This window comes from Pipistrellus hanaki, assembly GCF_964339955.1.
Source record: "Pipistrellus hanaki genome assembly, chromosome: 15".
NCBI classification, from domain to species: Eukaryota; Metazoa; Chordata; class Mammalia; order Chiroptera; family Vespertilionidae; genus Pipistrellus; species Pipistrellus hanaki.
The window spans coordinates 24,615,809-24,640,148 of NC_140517.1; the positions used below are offsets into that span (position 1 = coordinate 24,615,809).

Below are 24,340 nucleotides of genomic sequence, written 5' to 3' on the forward strand. Positions count from 1 at the left end.
TTACCGCTGAAAGGCTAAGCGCGCATCTTCCCGGCACAGCGGGGTCACCTGGGTGCTTTTAAAAACTACGGGGCCTGGGTCCTATCCCGGGGATCCAGAGTAATTGGCCTGGGGTGCGGCCAGGCACTGTAAAAGCTCTCAAAGGGCCCTAGCTGGTGTGGCTCAATGGATAGAGCGTCAGCCGGTGGACTGGAGGGTCCCAGGTTCGATTCCCATCAAAGGCACGTGCCCAGGTTGTGGGCTCGATCCCCAGTAGGGGGCGTGAAAGCCAATCAATGCTTCTCCCTCATCACTGATGTTTCTCTCCCTCTCCCTCTCCCTTCTTCTCTGAAATAAATAAAAATATTTTTATTTTTTTAATTTTTTTTAATTTTTAATTTTTTATTAAATTATTATCTGAGTACATATACCATTGCCCCCCCCATACATGTCCTCCCTCCCCAGAGTTTTGTGTCCATTGGTTATAAAAATATTTTTTTTTAAAGAAAAAAAGAGCTCTTGAAGGGATTCTAACGTGGAAGAAAAGATGCTAAGGAAGCTCTCCTTCTCAGTGCCAGAGGATGGGCGGGAGCTGGAGGAAGAGAGAGCCCCGGCCAGGCCTGCGAGGACAACGGGCACCTTTCTGGAGCATCCCCTGTGTGCCCAGCCCTGACAGAGGTTCATGGTCAATCAGTCCTCACCACAGCCCCGGGAGGTTGGGACCATTTCTGTCACCTCTTTTCAGATAGGGAAACTGAGGCATAGAGTGGTTAGACAATGCATACAAGGCCATACGGGTAGCAAGTAATGGGGCCAGGGTTCAAGCCCAGCACTTTGGACTCTGGAGCCCATGCTTCCACAGGCAGGGCTTTGGGTGGGTGGTGGTAGCACACACCTGACCTCTCTCCCCCCGCCCTCCCCAGGCTGGGTCTCCCCCTCAGGGCTCCTGCAGCCAAGGTCAGATCGTCCACAAATAAACCCAGGAACCCTGGGGGCCACCGTAAGAAAGACCTTAACATCACAGCCTTACACCACAGCGCCTGCACAGCCCACTCTGATTTTATGGTTTACTCTCTCTCTTTTTTTAAGTGTGGGTCACCGCCCACTCAGGAGATTTTCCATCACATGCCATCCGGGGGATTGAACGACGATTTACGATGAAGTCCTCACAGATGAATCAATGTCAGGCCTCAGCTGTAAAACACTCCAGAGGAAAGAGGGCACATGGCACAGGCAGGCGTACAATGAGGGCAGGGGGTGCTGTCTGCTGCTGGCACTGAGAAATGGGGGTTCAGCACGCGCTTGTGTGTCTGAAAATAACAAAACAGAGGGGAGACCACTGTCAACCACGCACAGAACAGGCCCCACGTTTCGATTTCTGACTTGGAGCACCGTGCTGGGTTCCGTAAGGGGGTCCTTGCTTTTAGGAAACCCTCAAGTGTTTGGGGTCAGGGGCCTCATTTCTGCAACTTCACTTTCAAACAGTTCAGCCAGAAAAGCATAACACGCACGAGTGGGTCCAGAGAGAGAGCCGACGAAGCACACGTGGCTCCTGCTTCTGTCGGTGCTGGGTAGACAGCAGCACTCTGCTCCAGCATCTTTTCGGGAAACTTCAAAGTATTGCAAGAGAAGAAGTCGGTTCAGGAAAGAGAAGCAGACAGAGGCAGAGCAAGTCAACAGCTCACATCTCTGTGCCCGGCACCGACCCCTTCAGCAGCAGCAGCCGCCGAGGCGCGGCTTGGTGCCTGAGACCCCGTTTTCCTGGAACCTCTCTGGCCCGGGGAAGGCTCCGTGTGCCGCCATCCTCAGGAGCACCGCCTTCCAGAATTGTCCTGAACTGACAGGTTTTGTCTCCAAAACTTGTGACTTTAAAAAAAAACACCAACTATCTCAAAACCCTCAGGGAAGGAAGAAAACACATCCAAACAAAAGGATGAGGACTGGGGAGTGGCCCCAGCCCGGGTCCAGGGAACGGCAGGGCAAGAGTCGGGCAAACATCGCATCAAGGGCCATGTCTCTGTGCAGCAATTCTATTTCAGGTTTTTAAAAAATATATTTTTTTCACTGATTTGAGAGAGGAAAGGAGAGGAGAGGAGAGATGGAAACATCAATGATGAGAATCACTGATCAGCTGCCTCCTGCACGCCCCCTCACCCTTCCGTCCATAGGCCGATGCTCTATCCACTGAGCCAAACCGGCTAGGGCTCTATTTCAGGTTTTTAAATTCCCAGATGCAGAGTTGACGCAAGCCCACTTTTCTCATGCCAACGCAGCACGCTGCTGTGACTCTCGTCATTGTGCTTCTGCTCCCCACAAGGACAGAACAAGGCCGTGGGCTGGGGAGTGGCTGGGGAATGAGAACCAGGTATCGGGAGGGGCTGTGTGACCTTAGGCGCGTCACCTGTCCCTCTGCGTCTGAGGTGCTGACGTTCTGCGCCCCAGGCCCAGGGTGCTCCTCTGTGGAGCAGGCATCCTGCCCCCAGCCTCTGGGACAGCTGTTCCTGCGGTCATTGTCGTCACTGTCACTATCACTGTCCTCATATCACAGAAGTATGAGCCCTCCTGTGAGGCAGTGCATTAGGACTGCCAGAGGCACAGGGCGATAGGCCCAAGCTTGAGCCTCCGTGTGGGTGTGGCCTGCTCCATCAGAAGTGCTCCCAAGGGGGATTTACTTGGAGTGTGGACGGCCCGTCCACTCCACTCCCGCTGTGACCAGGGCTGCCAGGCAGAGGGCCAGCCCCCAGCAGAGGCTGCAGAGGCGTTTACTGGAGAGGAGCCCCTCCCCTGTAAACGGGCTGCCATGTTTGGAAAGGAGGGGCTGAAGCCTGATTCTACACCTGCCTGAATGGGAGCCAGACAGATGCCTAACTGTGGGTGTGGGGCTGCTCTTACCTAAATTCCACTCTCATCTTGACAGTGACAGCTGATAGGTACCTCGCTAATGCTTTCAAGAGGCCAAGCCCTTGCCCTGGCAGGTTTGGCTCAGCAGACAGAGCATCGGCCTGCAGACTGAAGGGTCCCAGGTTCGATTCCAGCCAAGGACACATGCCTGGGTTTTGGGCTCCATTTCCCCCACCCCCCAGTAGGGGTCCAGCAGGAAGCAGCCAATCAATGTTTCTCTCTCATCATGGATGTTTTTATCCCTCTATCTCTCGCCCTTCCTCTCTGAGATCAATAATATATATATATATCTCCCATCTAATAAAGAGGGGATATGCTAATTGACCCTCATGCCATTGCAAAGATGGAGGTGCCCACAGCCACAAGATGGTGGTGCCTAGTCTCTTCAGTCCTGCCCGGGGGTCTGCCTCTGGAGTCCTCCAGTCCCCTCAGCCCCCCAGCCGCCCAGGACCAGCCTGAGGCACAGGCAAGCCTTGGATGGTGGTTGCCCAGCCACCCTGTTCCTCCCGAGGCTCAGGTAACCAAGGCTGGTTGAGGCTTGCGCTGCTGGCAGTGGCAGCAGCAGAGGTGTGATGGGGCATCACCTTCCCCTGATTACCAGGTTGCCTCCTGACCCTGAGGCTCCTGAACTGTGAGAGAGGGCAGGCTAGACTGAGGGACCCCCCGCCCCCCGCTCCAGTGCATGAATTTTCATGCACCAGGACTCCTGTAGTGGGTTCATGATGGAAATGATCCCACTTGACCCTCCTAAGGGAGCAACATCATTGCGGTCCCCATCATACAGGTGAGGGGATGGAACTACGGGGAGTCCAGTGCTAATAAGCCACAGCTCTGGGAGGCCGCCCGCCCAAGCGCAGGCCGATCTGGCCGCAGGGCGATATCATCCTACAGGCAACACCCTTCATCAATTGAACTGGTTACAAAGATACACAGCTCCGTACTTAGAAAATAAAGGTTTAACGGGAGGGGGCCCTCAGCGTGGCAAGATGGTAGGCGCTCAGTCAGGTCCAGAGAACTGCTGAGGCATAAACGTTCTTCCTCTTTCACACATTTGCAGGAGTGTGAAGAACTCCCTTTCATATCCAGTCAGGCTCTGTTTATGTTCCCTTCAAAACATCAGGTTGTTAATTATTTGCACAACAGCCTGAAGTAGAACAGGTCCTTTCTTGCACCCAGCGTAAAAATCTCCCTACAGACAAATGGCCGTGACAGGATCCTCTCTGGTGACAGACAGATAAAAACTCACTTCCTCCCGCCGGGGTCCGCCCCTCCTCTGAGCGTGCAGAGATAGATGGATATCTGCTGCTTTGCACACCACACAGCGCTCTCGAAAACGGTGAACATCTCCAGGGGAGAGAACACAGTTGGCCAAGTTGTCTGTTATTGTTTTTACAGCAGCCTTGAAGATAGAAGCCATAAACTACCCGCCCATGGCAGTGAGGGGCTGCCAGCTCCCCCAGCTCCCCGCCGGCAGGTTTCCAATGCAAAGAGAAAAGTAAACTAATGTGCTCTCTGCAGAGTGAAGCGTGATTAAGGTGTAGCACTGCCTGCGGGAGACACAGGAACCACTCACTGGCCGGAGCGACCCCGGTTTTGCAATTCTGGCACCGAGATCTGCTGATCCCCTTTCGGTGACTACTTTTGTGGATCATGAATGTTGGTCTCTAGAATGTGAGATAAATCTCCTTGGAATGAATCACAAATCTAGGCCTGGAAGTGGCTAGAGATGGGTTGCCGGATAAAATACAGGATGCCCAATTACTTCATGGAACATACTCATATTGGAAATTAGTCATCATTTATCTGTAATTCAACTTTAACTGAGCCTCTTGGTTTTTTTTGTTTTGTTTTGTTTTTTTGTTTTTTTGGGGTTTTTTTTTTTTGGGGGGGGGGTTGTTTTCTTGTTAATCCTCACCCAAGGATATTTTTTTTTCTATTGAGTTTGCCTCCTGCACCAACCCGTAGGTGCCCTTGACTGGAAGCAAACCAGAGACCCTCTGGTATGCAGAAGACTCTAACCACTGAGCAACACCAGCCAGCGTGAGCATCTTGCATTTTTTTATTTTTTTAAATCTTCACCTGAGGATATGTTTTTTCTATTTTTAAAAAATTGATTTTAGAGAGAGGAAGGGAAAGAGAGAAGCATCAATCAGTTGCCTTCAGGATACACTCTGTCCGGAGATTAAACTTGAAACCTAGATAGGTGCCCCCCACTAGGGATTGAACCTGCAACCTCGATATGTGCCCTGTCCAGGAATTGAACCAGTGACCCTCCAGCGAATGGGATGACACTCCCACCAACTGAGCCACTCCAACCAGGGCGCACACCTTATATTTTTATTTGCTAAATCTGGCAACCGTATTCAGAGTCTGCCTTATTGCTAATACCTCGGTTTCTCAGATGAGGCCATGGAGGGCAGGAGAGAGAAAGTGAGTGAAAGGCAGGGCCGGGCTAGAAGCCTGACCTTTCTTGGTCTCTGCACAGCCACCTCCCAGATGAAATCAGAATACCCCTTTGGAGGTCATGGCTCACCAGGGTGCCTCACCTTACCTCCTCAACAAAGACCTCGCTGGAGGACCAAGGGCAGGGGTGAAGAATCACAGCTGAGGAATGTGAGTGTTTGCCTAGGTGGGTGGACCCACCAGACAGGATGGAACCAGGCTCCACTCCCCGCTGGGAGGCTCTGGGCAAGCTCTCCGAGCATTTCCTCACGGCAAACACGAGGAAGGAGGCACTAACGGGCCGTGCCCGGCTCCCAAGGAGGCACATGGCACATCGTGGTGCCCTTCCTTCTTTAGAAAAGGCATTCTCCTTTTTGCCACAGGATTAGAATTCCTGTAATTCCAGCCAAAGGGACTGCGCCGGGAACAGATGCTACAAGCATTAACATGCCTTCCATCCTGGAACACAGAGAGCAAACATAAGCATCTTCCTGGCTTCAGCCCACGGACGGACCTGCAGGAGGCGGTGAGCTCCCCTTGGGGAGGCTGGGCGGCTGCATGCCCACAGGGACTCACCAACAGGAAGTGAGAAAGGATGGGGGTAGCGGTAGGGGCAGGGTGCCCCCTGAAACACTCAGCTACTTCTGTCACCAGGCAGGGTCGTGGGCCAGCTGGGGCCCGCCTGGGCCTCCCACCGATTGGCCAAGTAACTTGGAGCAAAGTGCCTGCCCACTGCTCCTGTCAGCCTCCACGTGGCCAAGCTCAATGTTGGTGATTTGTGCACCTTTCCGTGTTCTATGCCAATAGAAATGTTCATTTAAAAATCAGAAGTATGTTATTAGAAGCCAGGTTAATGATTAATTAACCACCGGGCTCATTTAAAAGTATGTAATTGTTTTTATAGCAGCCTTGAAGACAGAAGTCACACACTGCAGCCCACGGGCCCTGAGTGCTTGCCAGCTCACTCCCCGTGGGGGTTTTCAGTGCAAAGATTAAAGTAAACTAATGTGTTCTTTGCACCAAATAAAAAGTAACTTACGATGTGGCACTGCCTGTGGGAGACACAGAGCCGCCCACTGGCTCCAAGGGAAGATGGGGCTGCCAGGGGCAAGAGGAGGTTCCTGGGGAAATCCTGTCTCTTGATCTGGATGTACACCTCTGATGTGTACCTATTACTGCATGTATATTCTACTAACCTCAACCTTTTAATGGGGGTGGGGGGTATACTTGTGGTCTCAGAGGCCTGGCCTGGCCTCTGCTATTATTCAAGAGCAACTCAATGTGAGGTCTAGGGGCTCAAGGCCTAGGCTTGCCACTTACCCACCCGTGACCTTAGGCCATTTTATCCTTACCAGCCTCAGTGTCCTCCTCTGTAAAATGGGAATACAACTATTTGGTCAGAGGGTGAAAAGAGAGCACGCAGGTGATGGCACCAGCACTCAGTGCAAGTGCAAGGCCTGGGACAACGGCAGGTTCTCAATAACCAATAGATACCCGTGTTCTATTGTCCACGTAGGGGAGGCCCCATGTCAAGTCTCCAGTGTTGATCTACACGGGGGGCTCAAGGACCCCCACCAGCAAGAGAAGGGTTTCCAGGGAGCAGAGATTAGGCATCAGAGCTTTCAGCCTCCTTGGAGCTGGCAGAGGGATTAAGTCTTTCCATAAATACACTGCCTCCCTCCCATCCAGAAGAAACAGTACCCAGGGGTAGGGTCGCGGAATCCAAGGTGGGTGTGGCCTGGGCAGGTAAGGGGGTGTTTCCTTGAGTTAATCCAGCTGCACACAGGGCCCCCCAGGCACTCCTGGGAGCCGGGCAGGGAAGGTGTGCCTCTCTCTCAGTGAGATGGGGTGTTTCCCACCAAGGCTGCTATCTCCTAATTGCCTTGGGGTGGGGGTGGGAGGGGGATGACGGGGGTGCCAATCTGTGTTTGTTGAATAACCTACATCCAGGACAGAGTGAGTGATTCCCCCCCAAGGCTGCCATAGGAGTATGCCCCTTTAGGAGAAAACCACCCTGCCGGCCCACCCCCAGCCCCCGCCCCAGAGCTGCCTTTCCACTCCTCTTTCTCAGTGACGCAGGGCTGCTCAGACTTCTCTCTCCATTCCACCAGGCCCAACAGCCAGGCAGGGGCAGCCTGAGAGAAGTCCCCACTCACTGCCCCAGCGCCAGCCAGCAGAGCGGTGGGTCCCCCCTTGTCAAGAGCGCCTCCCCCAGGTCCGCTGGGCTCCGTGGGCCCGAAGTCGCTGCTGGGGCGTTCGCACCGGTCGCCCTTTGCGGTTGCAACCCGCTTTGAAGCCCTGGAAGCGAGGGGGGCCCCTAAGTGAGGCGGCTCATAAATAATACAGTTTGAAATACTCGATAGAGGGGAAATGGCTCCTCTCGAGGCCTCCCGCCCCCACCCCGGCCGGGCTCCTCTCCAGCTTTGAGGAAGGACGGCGGCCTGGTCCCTTCCCCAGGAGCTCGTGACGGCGCGGAGGGTCAGGTGAAGAGCGGGGCCCGGAGGCTCCGCGCGCAGGGACACACCCCCGCCTCCGGCTGCTGTGAGTTGCTACACGGCCAGAGGGGGCCCAACTTTCCCCCAAACCGCTCCTCCGCGGGAAAGTCTGCTAGAAGTTAGGAGGACTCCGGGACCCACGAGGGGCGCCCCCACCCTTCCCGGGGCGCCCCACCCCACCCCCCACCCCCAGCTTGCGGGGCGTGTACGCCGCCCCACGGGGTTGGGGCACCGGGAAGAGCAGTGGAGGGTGGAAGGGGGCGGGGGAGGGGGGCAGCGCGGGCCGGACCCGGGGCGCGCACGGCGGGGCGCTTACCGCTTGTCGGGGGGCTCACTGCGGAGCCGCACGCGGGGCGCGCGGGGCCCCTCCGGACTCGGGTGGTCGCGGCAGCGAGCCTGCAGGAGAGAGCCGCGGGGGTCATGGCCCGGGCCGGGGAGGGCGCTGGGGGGCCGTTCCGCCCCGGCCGGCCCCTCGGGGCGGCGCCGCCTGCAGCCCCGCCCTGCCCGCGGGCGCCGGATCGCACTGGCCGGGAGCTGAGGCGGCGCGGGGCGGAGCAGGACCCGCCCGCCTCCCGGGTTCCTGCCCCCGGGGTAGAGGAGAGCCTGGGACACCCCGCCCGCGCCTCTGGCATCCCGGACTCCCTGGCCCGCCTCAGTTTCCCCCGGCCCTGCCCGAAGGGAAGCCAGGGAGAGCTTGGGCGGCGGTGCTAGGGGGCTCCCCACAGCGCGCCCCTCCCCTGCTCTGGGGGCCACGCTGTCTGAGCTGTGCACCCCAGTCCGGGTGGTGAAAAGGGTGCTACCTTCCACCCTACCGGTGGTCGTGCCTGAGGGAGCCCCACCGCCTGGCTGCGGAGAGGGAAGAGGAGAAGTGGGGGGCTCCCCATCTCCCCGCACCCCTGCGCTGCGCCCTGGGGTCACATAAGCGGTGTGCTCCCCTTCCCACCTCTATCTTGGCGCTGGAGCTGTGGGGTTCAAATGGCTCCAGTGATCAAAGGGAGGGTCCCCCCGTTAGGGTCTGGCCCATTGGCTTGCTGCTGCACGTGCTTTGCACCCCACTTCTGGGCGCGGGCCCAAGGGGGGGTGTCAGGAGTTGCCTCCCTGCCGCTCAGCGGGCCCCGGGGGTTTTGGTGATTCCCAGCTGGGAGTAGTTCCCAGGCCGCTTTCATCCATATGGGTTTTTCTTAGGAGGCTCCCACCATGAGGCGGCCTCTGCAGGCACACACCCAGCTTGCCAGGAGGAACAAAAGAGGTCCCCTGCCACTGTTCTTCCTGCCAGTTCCCACACCGCAGGCTCTGTGTCCTTCTGGAGGGTCAGGAGGGAGATTGAGTCACAGAGCAGGACAGCGACACTTCTTTGGTGAATGCAGGAAAGAAACGAGTCGCAGAAGTGGAGTTGGTATCTGAGCTGTGTGTGCTCCCCTTGAGTCATTCCTAAAGGTGTTTTAATATCTTGGCTCCCCGGACCCTATTAAGTCCGGAGTGACCGGCAGGAAATGTCCTCCCCTCGCAGGACAGAAGGGGGCAGGGTTAGGGCTGATGTCCCTTCCACCAGCTGCCAAGGGGCCTGTGTCCTTTTGTCTCCTCTAGTGATGGCAGCAAAGGGGCGGGGAAGCCCAAATAGCGGGCACAACCGCTCACATTCTTGTTCCAGAAGGTGGAGGAGGATCTTTTCTGAGAAGCTTGAGAAGGCTGAATGCTGGGTGCTGGTTGTGAGACCGGCCTGTCTCTGGGCCCTGGTTTCCACAAGAAGAAATGGGGATTCATTCATTTCTATAAACACTTGTATCTGCTCTGCCCTGGCCACCCAACGGGTACCACAGTGGACCTACCAGGAGGGGCCTTGGGGCCCTGGTTTTAGTGGTGCATTTTGACTGCTCCTGGGCTCTCCTGTTCAAGACAAGAGAAGAGCCACCTGTCTTGGGGTGGGGAGTGGGAAGCTAGCCCAACCCTAACCTGTTGGAGGACACAGGGTGATGGGGAGGGGCGGGGCCACTAATGAGAGTAGGCCCAGGAGAATTCCATTCGTCAACTGTATGGGATTGACATAGGAATGGGAAGAATCCAGTTTGCCCTAGTTCCGTGGTCGGAAAACTGCTGCTCGAGAGCCACATGCGGCTCTTTGGCCCCTTGGGTGTGGCTCTTCCACAAAATACCATGGCTTAGGCGAATCTATTTTGAAGAAGTGGCGTTAGAAGAAGTTTAAGTTTAAAAAATTTGGCTCTCCAAAGAAACTTCAATCGTTGTCCTGTTGATATTTGGCTCTGTTGACTAATGAGGTTTGAATGAGTGAACAGGAACTGCAAGTCCTCAGGTTTCCGGGAAACAGGGGACCTGATACATTCCAAGTAAAGGAGCAGGTGCCACAGAGTTCCCCCAGTCCCTTCAGCCCAGCCTCATCCAGCCTCAGTCTCCCAGTCCCTTCAGACTCGCCCGTCCAGCTGGAATTCCCCCAGTCCCCTCAGCCCTACCTCACCCAGTCCCCACAGCATCCAGCCTCATCCAGCCTCAGTCCTCCAGTCTCTCAGCCCCGCCTCACCCAGCTGGAGTCCTCCAGTCCCCTCAGCTCCACAGGGGAGGGCAGTTGGGGACAATCATGCTGGCAGGGAAGCAGTTAGGCATCAATCAAGCAGGCAGCCGAGTGGTTAAGAGCCAGCAGCCCCAGTTTGGAGAGGGTGCAGGCTGGGCTGAGGGACACCTCCCCATGCATGAATTTCATGTACCAGGCCTCTAGTTATACTATATTTGTATGTGTGTTTGAAATTTTCTGAAATATAAAGGGTTTTGTGTAAGAGAGAGAGAGAGAGAAGAAGAAGGAGGAGGAGGAGGAGAAGGAGGAGGAATAGGAGGAGTTAGGCCCCTGACACCTGTCCCCCAAAGCCCTCCCTTCTCAGCCCAAGACCCCTTGGTCTGCAGAAGTAGGAGCCAAGTGATTAGTGCAATTCTGCCCCTCCTCTCCACTCAGGGATGAACGGTTTGGAGAGCAACTTCCTGTGCATGACTCAACAAGAGTTCCAGTGTTGACTGGCTGCCTACCATGTGCCAGGCACAGTTCTAGGCCCTGAGAATACAGCAACTGAATGAGCCATGAAAACCCCTTGCCCTGCATGGACATTAGACTCTGAGTCCAGAGGAGGAAAAATTACAGAGTAGGAGGCTATGGGGGGTGGGAGCTAACACTGTAGACTAGGCAGACAAGGAGAGATTCTTTGAGAATGTGGCCTTAAAGGACACCCCTGAGGGAGGAGCGGGAAAGTGTGGCTATTAGAAGGAAGTGCTTGCTATAGGGGTGCTGGGTTCAGGGTGCAGCCCCAGGAGGGCACCAAGGGATTAGAGTTGTAGGCCAGCTCCCCCTTCTGAAATGTGCTTCCTTCCCCCCACTTTTGCCCAGTTAACTCTTTCATAGCTCTGAGCAGTGTCTCTGCCAGTCTGGAACCCTACCCAGCGCACTGCAGACTGTTGTGGGTTCATCGATGTGACTGCTGCAGGGCTGCCTCTCCACTAACGAATGAGCCCTGGAAGGCAGGGACCGGGTCTGCTGCTGGCCATTATCTCATGTGCGGCCCGGAGCCCAGCGCGGGCAGGCAGGTACGTCATCCTTCCTTACAGAATGAATGGGGTTTGAAAGAGCGAGCAAAGAAAGAACTGCGAGTCCTCAGAAGGTTTCCGGGAAACAGGGGACCCAACACATTCCTAGTAAAGGAGCAGGTGCCACAGCCCATTCCCAAAGGAAGCGGTCTGCCAAAATGCCAAGCCAGCAGAGCTGCCCGGGGAGCTGTATGAGAGAGGGCGTCTCTGTGAGGCTGCTGTGCCCCCAAACGGGAGAGGCTGGTCTGTCTTCGTGGCTTCACTCACTGGTGCCCCTTGTCAGTTAGATGATGAGAGGGATGGCGGCTCTACTGGAGCCACAGAGAGGGGACAAGAGGAAGAAAAGGCAGGTGGGGCTGAGACAACACTGGCCAGCAGGTGTGGCTGCCCCCAGACACGTTATGAGCCTGGAAGGCCAGGAGGGCAGGCCTGAGGCTCCGTGGGACCCAAGTGCTGACTGAAGATCATCCTGGCTCAGGATGGCCGTGAACAGAGTGCTTGGGAGCCCCAGCCATGGAATTGGGGGGAGTGGGGAGAGTAAGGGTCCCAGTACACTGGCCTCCTGACAGACCCTGGGTGGACCTTCCTGTGTGGCTCTGGAAGCACAAACCAATCACATGCGGCTTTGGAGGTATTCAGGCCCAGAGGGGCCATGCAAGGTGCCACAGAGGGACAGGGCTAAGAGGGACAAGATCTCTCCACTCACATCTCCCCAAGCCCTACCGGCAGGAAATTCCCTACTTGAGGCAAGTCTCTGAAATTCAGTTCCATATTCAACAATCATTTACTGAGTTGAGCACAGTGGTAGGCTAAAGACGGCTGCAAATTCTTCATGCTTCACCCCGTTGGCAGGCAAGGCCTATTTCCCTGTCCTTGAACCCGTGGCCCTGTGACTTTGTAACCAACACAATACAACAGAGGTAACTACGCCTTAAGCCCTGGTGGCTCTGCTTCCTTCATCCTAGAACACTTGCTCTCAGGAAGGCTCCCTCTTGGAATCTAACCATGTGCTGAGGGGTGCCCAGGCCACGGAGAGAGCCCCCACTGAGAGCTCCCAGCCGGCACCCAGCCCCGCCCACCTGCCTTGTGTGTGAGTCAGGTGGGAAGTCCATCCCAGGCAAGTCCCCATCAGGTGACAGCAGCCCCAGGCGGTGTCATGAGTTACCCAAGAACCACCTTGCCAAGCCCAGGAAAACCACAGAATTGGGAGAAAATAGAAAATGGTTGTTTTAAGCCACTGCAGTTTGGGGTGTTTTGTTACACGGCAAGATATAACTGAGACAAGGGCCTACTAAATGCCAAGCGCAGACATGTTCTGAGCTATTGCTTTCTTTAAGCTTTGTTTTAATTTAGAGTTGCAATTAGAGTTATGAACTAATCCTAATACCCCAAAAAGGCTTAGAGCAGGAAAAAAGCTACTTACATAGTCACCAACCACCTACCTGTAACAATTTGCTATATTGTTTGATTTTTTTCCCCTTAAGTGATTTATTGTTGTAGATTATCCAATGTCTGTGTGTACCCCTCCCCAGTCCCATTCTCTTCCCTCCCTCCCCATCCTGATGTGGGGGCTGATCCTCCTGTTGTGTTTTTTTTGTGTGTGTTTGCTGTATACCTGTGCACACACACAGTCTGTAGCCTTGGTTAGTCACCATAGCCAGCTTGCCAGCAGTAGGCATTGGTGTCTCATTTTACAGGTAAGGAAACTGAGGCTCAGAGAGGTGAAATGGCTTGGACCAAGGACTCATGCCTAAAAAAGGGCAAACTGGCCTCTTTCGCCAGGACCCACCAATACCAATTGGGTGGAAGGTGGATTTTTTTTCTTTCCGGAGTAACTTTTGTGCACATGTGTGTGCTCACACTTGTACAGGATTTTGGAAGTGGGGGGCACAGGAATGAAATGATGTGACTCCTGGAATTTATTCAGTGGATGGGAGGATAGAGGAGAATGGCACTGGGTGATGGGTACATGAGGATTGGTTTTGCCCTTCTCTCTTTACTAATATGCTAGAAAATGCCCTAAGTAAAAATTAAGTAAAAATGCCCCAGAAAAGAAACACAGCCCCTGGGGAGACAGGCCCCAGGAGCAAAGGGGATGGCGGGGATGGAGGGATAGGCTGGCTCCACACTGTGGGCGTGTCTGCTTAAGAGGGTCACCTGAGGGCTACACACTCACCTTGCACCCTGGGCTGAGTCTGGCCCCCTGATCAGTGCTCCCCAAAACCCAGGGGCCCAGCCTTGGGTAGAACACACTGCATGTAGTAGCTCTGTCTTCCCTGGGGGCAAGGGGCTCAGCTTGGGGAGCAATGATGAGCCTCTCACCTCAGGCCCCCTGTCCCAGGCTGTCTGACACAAGTTGGCTTACTGAACAGTGTTTTAACATGGGCCCTGGAGGCCGGGGACAGCATCTACCTGTGCTTGCTGGGTCATAGAATGTCTCTCTGCCTCTGGGGAGCAGCCATTGGCTGGAGTCCCCCCCAACCTGGGATGACACCTCAGCAAGCCGCACAGGGGCTGTGAGACCTTAAGCAAGTCACTCAGACTTTCTGAGTCTCAGTGTTGTATCCCTGGAATGGGGTGCAGAGCATCAGCTCAGAGGCTGCAGTAAGGATCCAAAGTGAGAGTGATGTAAGTTCATTGTGACTTTGAAACAGCCGGGCAAATCATAGCTAACGTTTGTTCTGAGATAATTAGGTACCAGGCTCTGTTTTAGCTACTAACTTTGCCTGGCTTTTGAGGTGGGTACATTATACCTCACATTACAGACCGGTTGCACTAGAGCACATGTGTCAAACACAAGGCCCGCGGGCCAAATCCAGCCCGCCAGGCCTTGCAATGTGGCCCGCACCGCGCTATCACTGCACTCCGCTGTCAGTTTATGACATTGTCAGTCAGTTTATGACTGTTCAGTAAACCATTCGGCCCGCGATTTAGGCTGGATTTTAGATTTTGGCCCCTTCTCTGATTGAGTTCGACACCCCTACACTAGAGGGTGATAGAGCCTGGGTTTCCCCATGATGCTGCCCCTCCACAGTTGATGAGAGTTGGTGTGAGAATGTGGCAATCTCTCCTGGGAATCCCCCTACCCCCCCCCCCCCCCCGACACACACACAGTCAATATCAGGGGCTGTCCATATGTGAAATACAGGAAAAAATAGCCTGAGAAAGCTCAGGTCTTTGCACCAAGCAGAAAAAGCAGCATTTGCCAACAGATGGAAAGTCACAAGAACCGAAGGTCACTTCATTAAAATTAAAAACTTCAAAAGACACCATTAAGAGAATGAAAAGCCACGCCACTCTGGGAGAATGCACTTGACAATCACGTATCTGATAAGGGACTGGATGCATAAAGAACTTAAAATTCAATAACAATAATTCAATTACACATTTAAACTTAAATAAAAATTTAAGATTAGCTGGTGGTCTGCATGCCACCATAAAATAAAAAATTAATAGACATTTTACCAAAGAAGATATACAAATGGTTAAGGAGCACATGGAAAAGCTCACATCCTTGAGCTTGGTCCTTAGGGAAATGCAAATGAAAACCACAGGAGATGCTGCTTCTCATGCACACGCATGGCTTGGAATCAAAAAAGGGAAAAAACCAAATGTCGCTGCGGATGTGGAGAAACGCTTATATGACTGCTGGCAGTGCAAATCGACGCAGCCACTTTGAAAAACAGCTGGACAGATTCTTAAAACGTTAAACATTTATTTACCATATATACTAGCAATTCAATGTCTCAGTACCTACCCAAGAGAAATTAAAATCTATGTGCATACAAAGACTTGTACATGAATGTTCCTAGCACCTTTATTCACAGGCCTCCAAAGGTGGAAATAGCTCAAATGTTCGTCAGTTGCTGAATGGAGAAACAAATTGAGGTCTAACCATACTATGGGCTATTACTCAGCCATAAGAAGAAAGGATGCACCTCAAAAACGTTATACTCAGTGCAAGAAGCCAGACACAAAAGGGCACATACTGCATGAGTCCATTTGTATGAAATGCCCAGGACAGACATTTCATACAAATTTCATACAGACTGGGATCAGATTTGTGGTTGCCAAGGACTGGGACTGGGAATGAGGAGAGATCTGTAAATTTACTACAGATTATTGAATTGTGCATTTAAAACAGGTGGATTTTATGGTATGTAAGTTGCATTTCATTAAATCTGTAAAATAACAGTAACAATGGCTGCCATGGAAACACTTCCAAAGAGTGAGAGGCCACAAGAGCAAAGGGAAGAAGAGGCCCCAGGTGACAGGGTGGGGGGGACTAGAATGACCAGGTGACCAGAAGATGCTGGAACAACCCCTGCAGCCAGGGTGGAGGCTTTTCAGACTCCAGGGCATTTGGAGAGAGGGTGGATGACTGCTCAGCAGTATGTGGGCTGGGTCTGCAGCAGAAAGAAAAGCCTGGAAAATGGGGGGGGGGGGGGGGGGGGGGCATGCAGACCACCAGCAGAGAGTAGGCCCGAGGGCAAAGTTCCTAAAGAAGAATGGGCTGAAAGTGGGCAGAGACAAGAAGGAGGCAAAGAGTGGAAGCAACCTGAGAAGGAAGAAGATGGAAGTAGAGAAACCGAGGGAAAAGGAGCCATGCCCCAGCTGCCCGAGGAAGCACCTGGATGACACAGATAAGGAGAGTCAAACTAACAGGCAGACTGGCCGGCCCAGAGCCCCAAGAATTAGGGGCATGTGTGGGATCAGGAGTGAAGTCACATGATTCCCATCCCACACTCGGGATGGTGAAGAGCCGTTCATTCATTCCTCACTGAGCATTTGCACAGTCAGATGCTGGCAATTTGGGCAACTGACCAAGACCCTGCTTCATGGAGTCTGCAGGCCAGCAGGGCAGAGAGCCTAGCATATAGGATGGTAAGCATAATGGGGGTAGTAGAAGCAAAGGTCACGTGGGAGAGGCAGATGGCAGGGGTCAGGGACCAGGTGGCTCTGAGGTGCAGGATGAGAGTGACAGCAGGGCAGTCCTGCCTGGAAGCCTTGAAGGAGGCCGGGGGAGGTGCTGAGAAGGTGAGGGCTCCAGGGTGTGGGCCAGGGCCGGGGGTCAGAGGTAGCCAGACCAGTGAGCTTCTAGGATCCTGTTCAGGAATCTGGACTCTGTTACAATGGCTGGAGCTGGTCATTGAGGCGTTTTCATCAGGGGAGTGGCCAGACCAGAGAAAGGCATGCTGGAAAGCTGGCTCCACTGCCTCAGGGCGGCGGCCTGGAGGGGGAGGGTGCTGCACCCGGAGGTGGACCTGCCTGTGGGATCTCAGATTGTTCCAGAGAACAAAAACAGAAAAGGTTGCTCTGCAATAAGAATAACAGCTCTTCATGTCCAATAAAAATGTTCAATACTTTCATTAGAAAGGGAGAAGAGCCTAGCCCATGTGGCTCAATGGGTGAGCGTCGACCTATGAACCAGGAGGTCACGGTTCGATTCCTGGTCAGGGCACATGCCCAGGTTGTGGGCTCGATGCCCAGTGTGGGGAGTGCAGGAGGCAGCCAATCAATGTTTCTCTGTCATTGATGTTTCTATCTCTCCCTCTCCCTTCCTTTCTGAAATCAATAAGGATATATTTAAAAATATAACGAAGGAGGAGAACATGGCTGTGCCTTTGCTTATGTATCTACATTGTCTGGAGGGCTCCGCCAGACACAGAACTGCCAGCTGCCTGCAGGGGAGGGAGGAGAAAGGGAGGGCTGGGACAGAGGCTTTATCCCCTTGTCTCTTTTGAAACTTGAATCAGGAGAATGGATTGCCCAGTCCAAAAGTTAAATTAAAAAAGAGCCGAAGCCGGTTTGGCTCAGTGGTAGAGCGTCGGTCTGCGGACTGAAGGGTCCCAGGTTCGATTCCGGTCAAGGGCATGTACATTTGTTGCGGGCACATCCCCGGTGGGGGGTGTGCAAGAGGCAGCTGGTCGATGTTTCTCTCTCATCGACGTTTCTAGCTCTCTATCTCTCTCCCTTCCTCCTCTCTGTGAAATATCAATAAAATATATTAAAAAAAAGAAAAGAAATCCATGGGTCCCCAAATATAGAGAAAGCCTGCAACACAGAAGCTAATAGAAGTTTACTTAAGACACTGAGATGTTATTTGTCGTTAAAGTCCGCCTTCACAACGTTTCAGTACCTTTGAAAACACATCAAGGTTTAGCTTCCTTCCCAAACATTCCTCCGCCTATGCATGACTGCTGAGCACTCAAAACCAATGTTAAATTTAATAAGTTACTGACTAGCCAAATAACTTCAAATGAAAAATCCTAAGAATTATTTTTTCAAATGTTTCTAAACCAGTGGTGCTTAATGGTGGGTTTGGGTGGGATTTCCATGTGTGCGGGGCTCTGGGGCGGGACCTGAGGCAGGAGAGTCAGAAGCCCCAATCTGGGCTGGGGTTGAGGTGGGGAGTATGGAGAGGTGGGCGAGTTCCTGAGAGGCGGGGAGGAAGCAGTGGGATCTGTGGGGCAGGAGCAGCCAAGAATGGCTCCCTGTCAGTGCTTCCGGAAACCCATGAGTAAGTTTACCTCATTGAATTAATTTAGATTGTGCCAAATTCAGGGTAACAGCAGACCTTGGAACCATCTTGGAAGACAACAAGATTGGTCCTTTGTGATCTGTACGGGAGTTGTTGCTTTTTTAAAAAATATGTTTTTATTGATTTCAGAGAGGAAGGGATAGAAAAACACCAATGACAGAGAATCACTGATGGCTGCCTCCTGCACGCACTACTGGGGATCTAGCCCACAACCCAGGCATGTGGCCTTGACCAGAATCGAACCCGAGACCCTTCAGTCCGTAGGCTGACACTCTATCCACTGAGCCAAACCAGCTAGGGCAAGTTATTGCTTTTGATAGGCATTCTTGTTCACATACCAATGTGTTCTTACAAAGGCAGCAATGCCATTTATTTAATAGCATGTTTGGGGCCCGGCCAGTGTCTCAGTGGTTAAGCATCGATCCACGAACCAAGAGGTCCTTGGTTTGATTCCTGTCAGGACACATGCCCGGAATTCAGGCTTGATCCCCAGTGTGGGGCAGGCAGGAGACAGCTGATCCATGATTCTCTCTCATCAATGTTTCTATCTCTCTATCTTTCTCCCTTTCTATCTCTAAATTAAAACAAAAAAAAAAACAAAAAAAAAAAACACAACTTTTTTAAAAAAATAAGAGAGCATGTTTTGGGACCTCACCTGTCCACATCTCAAAGTCCTGTGCTAAAGACCACCCAGGGCTTAGAGGCAAGACCTGGTCCAAACCTCTGCATTTATTTTACACCTATTGAACAAACCTGGCTTTTCCTGCTCAGCTTAGTGGAGTCATTTCTTTCTTTCTTTCTTTCTTTCTTTCTTTCTTTCTTTCTTTCTTTCTTTCAACCAAACTTATTTTATTTATTTATTTATTTATTTATTTATTTATTTATTTTTTATACATTTTATTAACTTTTTACAGAGAGGAAGAGAGACTGAGAGAGGGATAGAGAGTTAGAAACATCGATCAACCCCCAGTTGATTCACTCGGGATGTGCCCGCAACCAATGTACATGCCCTTGACCGGAATCGAACCTGGGACCTTTCAGTCCACAGGCTGTGCTCTATTCTCTGAGCCAAACCGGTTTTGGCAGTCCTCCATGTTTAATAGTACCTGAGGGCATTGCCAGACAATGGGCCAGCCTCAAACCTAATGGTCATTATTTGTCACAGAAAAAAAGATAAATGCTGTTGTTAAATGCTCCCCATGTGAAACCATTAAAATATGTTTAACCATTGTGCCTTAAAGGGGTAAGATTCAGTTATCAGAAACATTAAGTGAAATATATTTCTTCCCAAGGATTACAAATGGGTACGGTTCTGCACATCTTTGGAAAGAGAGGGGAATTCCCAGACAATTCAGACCATCTAGTAGGGATCACTCCGCAGGGGCTGTGGATGAGAGGAGGCCTGAGAGCTCTTTTTTCCAAGCCTTGCCTGGTTCAGCTGCCTGACTGGCAGCTTCAAAGTTAACCTTTTGCAAGGCATCAAAGCGGGTGCTGTGGGGTGCAGGGCCTGGGCACTGTGCCCGGGGACCAAGCACCCTTGGCCTTCTTCTCAGAGCAGCTGGCCCAAGCCCTCTATAGTGTGGCCCTGGCCTCCCGTGGCTGTGAATGAACGCACGGGGACAGTGCCAGCAGGGTTGAGCTGGGAGAGAGCTGAGGGTGCTCTCTAGACCCCAAAGGACATCTTTTCCCTGGTATATGTGGGGCTTTCTGTGAGGCCCTGCTCAGGGGGAGGCTGGCCTGGCGACAACCATCTTCCCTCCGTGGGCAGCACACTCCCTCACTCCCTCTGGGGCAGAAGAAGGGAGGAGAGGAGAGGGTCAGGGTTGTTATGCAAGGGTCCAGCCTCTCTGTACAGCCCGGGAATGACAGGACTAGAGCCAGAGGGACTGCAGTCCTCCTGTTCTCAAGCATCCTTCATTCATTCATCCAACTTTCCCTGGCACCTGCCACAAGGCACCGGCCGACCTGGCAAAGTCTAGGGCTGCACCATCCAACTGAAACCTAATCTGAGTCACAGGTGCCATTTATGATTTCCTAGGAGCCTCGTTACAAAAGTAAAAAGAAACAGGCAAAATTCATTTAAATAACAGTTCATGTAATTCAAAAGTTATCATCTCAACATGTAATCAATGAAAAAATTGTGAATAAGATCGCTTACATTCTTTTTTTTCTTCTTCTTCCATACTCAATCTTTCCAAAGCTGGTGTGAATTTACACTGAGAGCACGTCTTGAATCAGACCAGCCACATGTCATGTCCCCAGGAGCCACATGTGGCTGTCAGCTGCCATATCAGACAGCACTGATCTAAGTAACGCCCATTCCCCTTACTGGAGGGGATCACTGCCTACTCCGGGGGTGGGCAAACATGTAAGCAGCCAATGATGTGCTTATCGAAGCCAGATAAGCACTAAGGGTTCCAGAGTGGTTCTGTCTGTCTAGAGTTTACCAAGTGGGCTCTGGAGATGGGGCTCCTGGGCCCTGCTTAGTCACTTGGTACCCCTGCATGGTGCCTGGCGAGCTGCAGATGCTGGCAAGCCTTTAATGAACTGACCACAGAGAGATGTCTATCAGACTGGAAACTTGTAAGTGCCGGTCCTGGCCCGAGAGCTGAGAACCCCCTCCTTGATCGTGGAGGGGAAGGGAAACTCCTGGGGGGCAACCTGGCAACGTCCGAGGAAGCTTGTGCCCTGCCACCCACTGATGGATGCGTCTCCCAGAAACCTGTGCATGTGAGACGAGGAGACGGCATGAGCATGATCACTGTAGCATCTTGGGTAAATGCTTGAACTTGGAAATGCTCTGTTTTTCAGAAGAATGAGTAGACAATCTGTGGCGTATTATCATGACCTACTCATTCAATGGAAAACTATACAGCAGCCAACATAAAAGAACTGGATCTATGTGTATCCACCTGGGAAAACTCAAAAGCTTATTGAGCGGCAGAAAAGCAAAATTACATGGCATGACAGCGATCTGAACATCTCAAAGAAGACAAAGCAGTTTCTAAACACTGTAGAACTCTGAGAGGGCTTCAGAGGAGTGGGCGATTCTGGGAGAGGCAGACAAAGGAAGTATGATCTTAACATTTTATCTCTTCGAAACTTCCGCAAATATGGCAAAAGGCTAATCCACATTAAGTACTTGTTATGAGTGCATGGTAAGGTGTTCTCTGTACTTTTCTACATTTGAGCTATTTCATAACAAAAAAAATAAAAACTCCTCTGAATTAAAAATAGGAATTAATGAACAGCCTGAGAAAGTCACCTATCCTTTCTGTGCTGCAGCTTCCACATCTGAAATATGAGATAATAATACTTATGTCATTGAGTTGATGTGGGGCAAAAATGTGGCTATTTTTTCACAACCAGTATCTGGTAATATAAGTCCTTAATCAATAATGGTTGTGAATATTTATTGAGTGCTTACTATGTGCTGGACATAATGAACTGACTTAATAACATCCTTATCCCCATTTTATAGGTGAAGACACTGAGGCAGAGAAGTTAAGTTGCCCAGCAATACCAGTTAGTAAGTGGAGGGCCCAGGATTTGAGCTCAGCCAGCCAGGTTCACAACTGGCATTTTGACCCCCTTCCGTATACTGCCTGGAATCAGAGCTTATCTCTTTCCTTTACTGGAGACTGAAAAAATCATTTTTCCAAGTCCGCAGGTGCAAATCACTCCCCAGTGCTCAGGGCTCAGTTTAGTCCTGGGAGAGGCAGGGGGTGCCTGCTCTGGCTGCAGACAGTTTGCCTTGGACAAGCCCATCTGGGAAACCAAAGTGCTGCCCACTGACTTTAGCCTCCCTCTCCCCTCCATCCCCAAATGCAGCAGCTTATTAAATGCTGCTGAGGCCTTGGGCACCAGCAGTCTCATCTTTACATGTCCCAGCTACAAATATATCCAGTGGGGGCGGGCACAGACGGGGGATGAATCTTTTATCTGCCTTTAAGTTGCCCCGGGACCGAAGGGGGAAGCTCACCTCCCAGGAAGGCCTGGCAGCCTCAGCGGGGAGGGAAGGGGGTCACGGCTCCCTTGCAGCCTGAAGACAAAACCGAGTACTCGGAATTTCCTTGGCAGCGGGCTCCGCTCTCGGAGCAAATGAATTGTGCCACAGATGAATACCACGTTCCCCGGGGCACTGGCACTCAACGGTGAGAAGAAAATGAACTTTCTTTTCTACATGCCATTTAATTTCAGTATCTCATTTAATTTAAACTGGAGTGACTCACACTGAACTGTGGTTTGCTGAGGGTGGGGGGCGGGTGGAAGGAAGCAGCTCTGCCACTTCTTTCTCTAGTATAAACTGTAATCTTTACATATACAACCCCCCCCCCCCAAAACAAAACAAAACAAAACAAAAAAAAACCCCAAAACACAGGGAGTTTACGAAAGAAAATAATGATACCATTTTTATAATTTAGGAAAAGAGGTATAGGAAAGTGCTTGCCACACTGCTGGGCACGCAGCTGATGTTAAATATCGATGAGAAGTCAAATAGCAAGTACAAAAAGAGAGGGCCCTCCCCGAGCCTCTGGAGGCAGTGGGGAACGGGCTGCTCTCCCTGCGAGGGAGCCCCTGCAAGGCTCCTGGCAGCCCCCCTCTTACCTCTAGGAGAAGAGATCAGCGGCCGCCTGGCATCTCAGCCCCTGGAGAGTCGCTTGCTTGTCTGGGGTGGCCATCTGGGCTGTGGCTGCTCCCTGTCCCCTGCTGGCCTGACTCACTCCTGACTCTGCCCATTTGGACTAAATGCCTGCCCTTTGCAGAGAAGGGAAATTATCTTTAAGCTCAGGCCTTCCAATGGCCCCCGTGGCTTACTCTGTGTCATTAATCCCTGGCTCATTCCCCCAGTTCTGGCCTTGAGGATAGAGAAACGGACCAACTGGAGCCCATGCAGAGGATGGAAACCACGTGGTAAAGGGAATCAAACCATGACGGGGGAGGAAGGACGTGACCATCTCTAAAGGCTCTCCTGGGACTCCCATGGGGCCGTTGTGGGGGAGTTTCAGGAAATGGTTTATATATAGCGGGGGGGGGAGGGGGAATTTCTGGCAGTCAGAACTGGGGTGCGGTGCCTCAAGACCCTCGAGTTCCCCGAGTGTGGGTGTGTCAGGCATGTGACGCCACACCTGGTTTATGGGGAGGGTTGACCTGGTGACTCTGAGAGCCTGGGAGGGCGGTTTCCAGGCTCCAGGGTCATCTTGCACAGACTCCCCTGTGAGCAGGCTGCCTGGGTCATGGAGAGGAAAAGCAGACCACTGTTCCCTACAGCAGGACAGGTGCCCTCATAATAATGGTGGTGGGACTGGGTATTGTGCTCAAATTAAGCCCATGCGAGATGGCAGGCAAGCAGCCCTAGAGCAAGAGCAACCCCAGCCTGAGGACTTCCAACTGAAACACGCCAGACAGGCAGCACATGTGAGCGGGTGGACAGTGTGGGTAGAGAGCTACCAGGTCTGCCCACGGGCCCAGTGCTGTGGTTGGCGGTGAGACCAGCCGGGCAGAGACTGGGATTTCCAGCAAGCGGACAAGAACCAAGTCAGCCATGGTGAGGACGTCTGCTCGGACCTGTGAAGAGCACCGAGTTCACTCACTCAGCAGTTCTGGAAGGGGAGACGAAGCTCGCCAGGGCAGGGAGTGTCCGGCCTCTTTTCCCAGCACATTCCCCTGGCTGCCACTTAACTCCGGAGCCTTTTGGGGTTCAAATGAAAGCATCACTAAAAGGCTCAACTCTGACCCTCCTCATAAGTAAAGGATGTGGTTGGAATTTAAGCCAGCAGTGGACCCTGGAAGGCACAGGAAGTGGAGTTGGGCACAGGAGGCTGTGGGCTGGCTGAGTCCTACCCCCGCCCCATGCCCAGACACCATCTCTGAGTGGAAGAAGCAGAGGCCTTGGCTTCTGCAGCACACATCAGATTAGACTAGAGAGGAGTGAACTCAGGGTTCTCCTCGCCAAGAGTCTGTGCAAGGACCATATTCAGCCCAGTGCACTCTGCCACCGTTGTGGGACAACACCCTTAGTGACTTTTTCTTCCTAGGGTGTCTTTAGGCTGCCAATGGCCGACCTTGGCCTCTAGCCATTGACCACCACCCAGCCACAGCAGATATCCACCCATTTTGTTAAAACAGCTGTTCTAAATGGCAGGAATTGGAGGCACATTGGAACCAGGGCTCCAGCAGTAATTGAGGGAGTCTCAAGGCACAGCTGGAAGATAGGAGGGGAAATGGTCACGGTGGCCGTTTTCCCAGACTTGTCCTGATTTCTAGAATTGTCACCTCACGCATCAAAGCGCCCAGGACAAAACCAGTGCCAGCCCAGCTCAGCTGCTGCTCTCATCCTCTGCTTAGGGTGGAAAGGGTGCAGGTGAAGGCAGCCTGTCACCTGGGCAGGTACGGC

General features: G+C 52.5%; 1 protein-coding gene across 4 annotated transcripts in view; it reads right to left on the reverse strand.

Annotated features, from left to right (window-relative positions):
• The window catches only part of LOC311633754 (uncharacterized protein C16orf74), a 57,236-nt gene that overhangs the window by 25,461 nt on the left and 7,435 nt on the right, over positions 1-24,340 (reverse strand). The window contains exon 3 of one of the 4 annotated variants that reach the window (XM_084906817.1): positions 22,552-23,511. Coding sequence is in view for 2 of the 4 variants with exons in the window: in XM_084906814.1 (XP_084762940.1) it covers positions 8,134-8,239 (106 nt within the window). In the remaining 2 variants the exon portion in view is untranslated. Of the gene's footprint in view, positions 1-8,133; positions 8,328-22,551; positions 23,512-24,340 lie in introns of those variants that run through there. The other 3 variants (XM_084906814.1, XM_084906815.1, XM_084906816.1) reach the window with 3 other exon arrangements.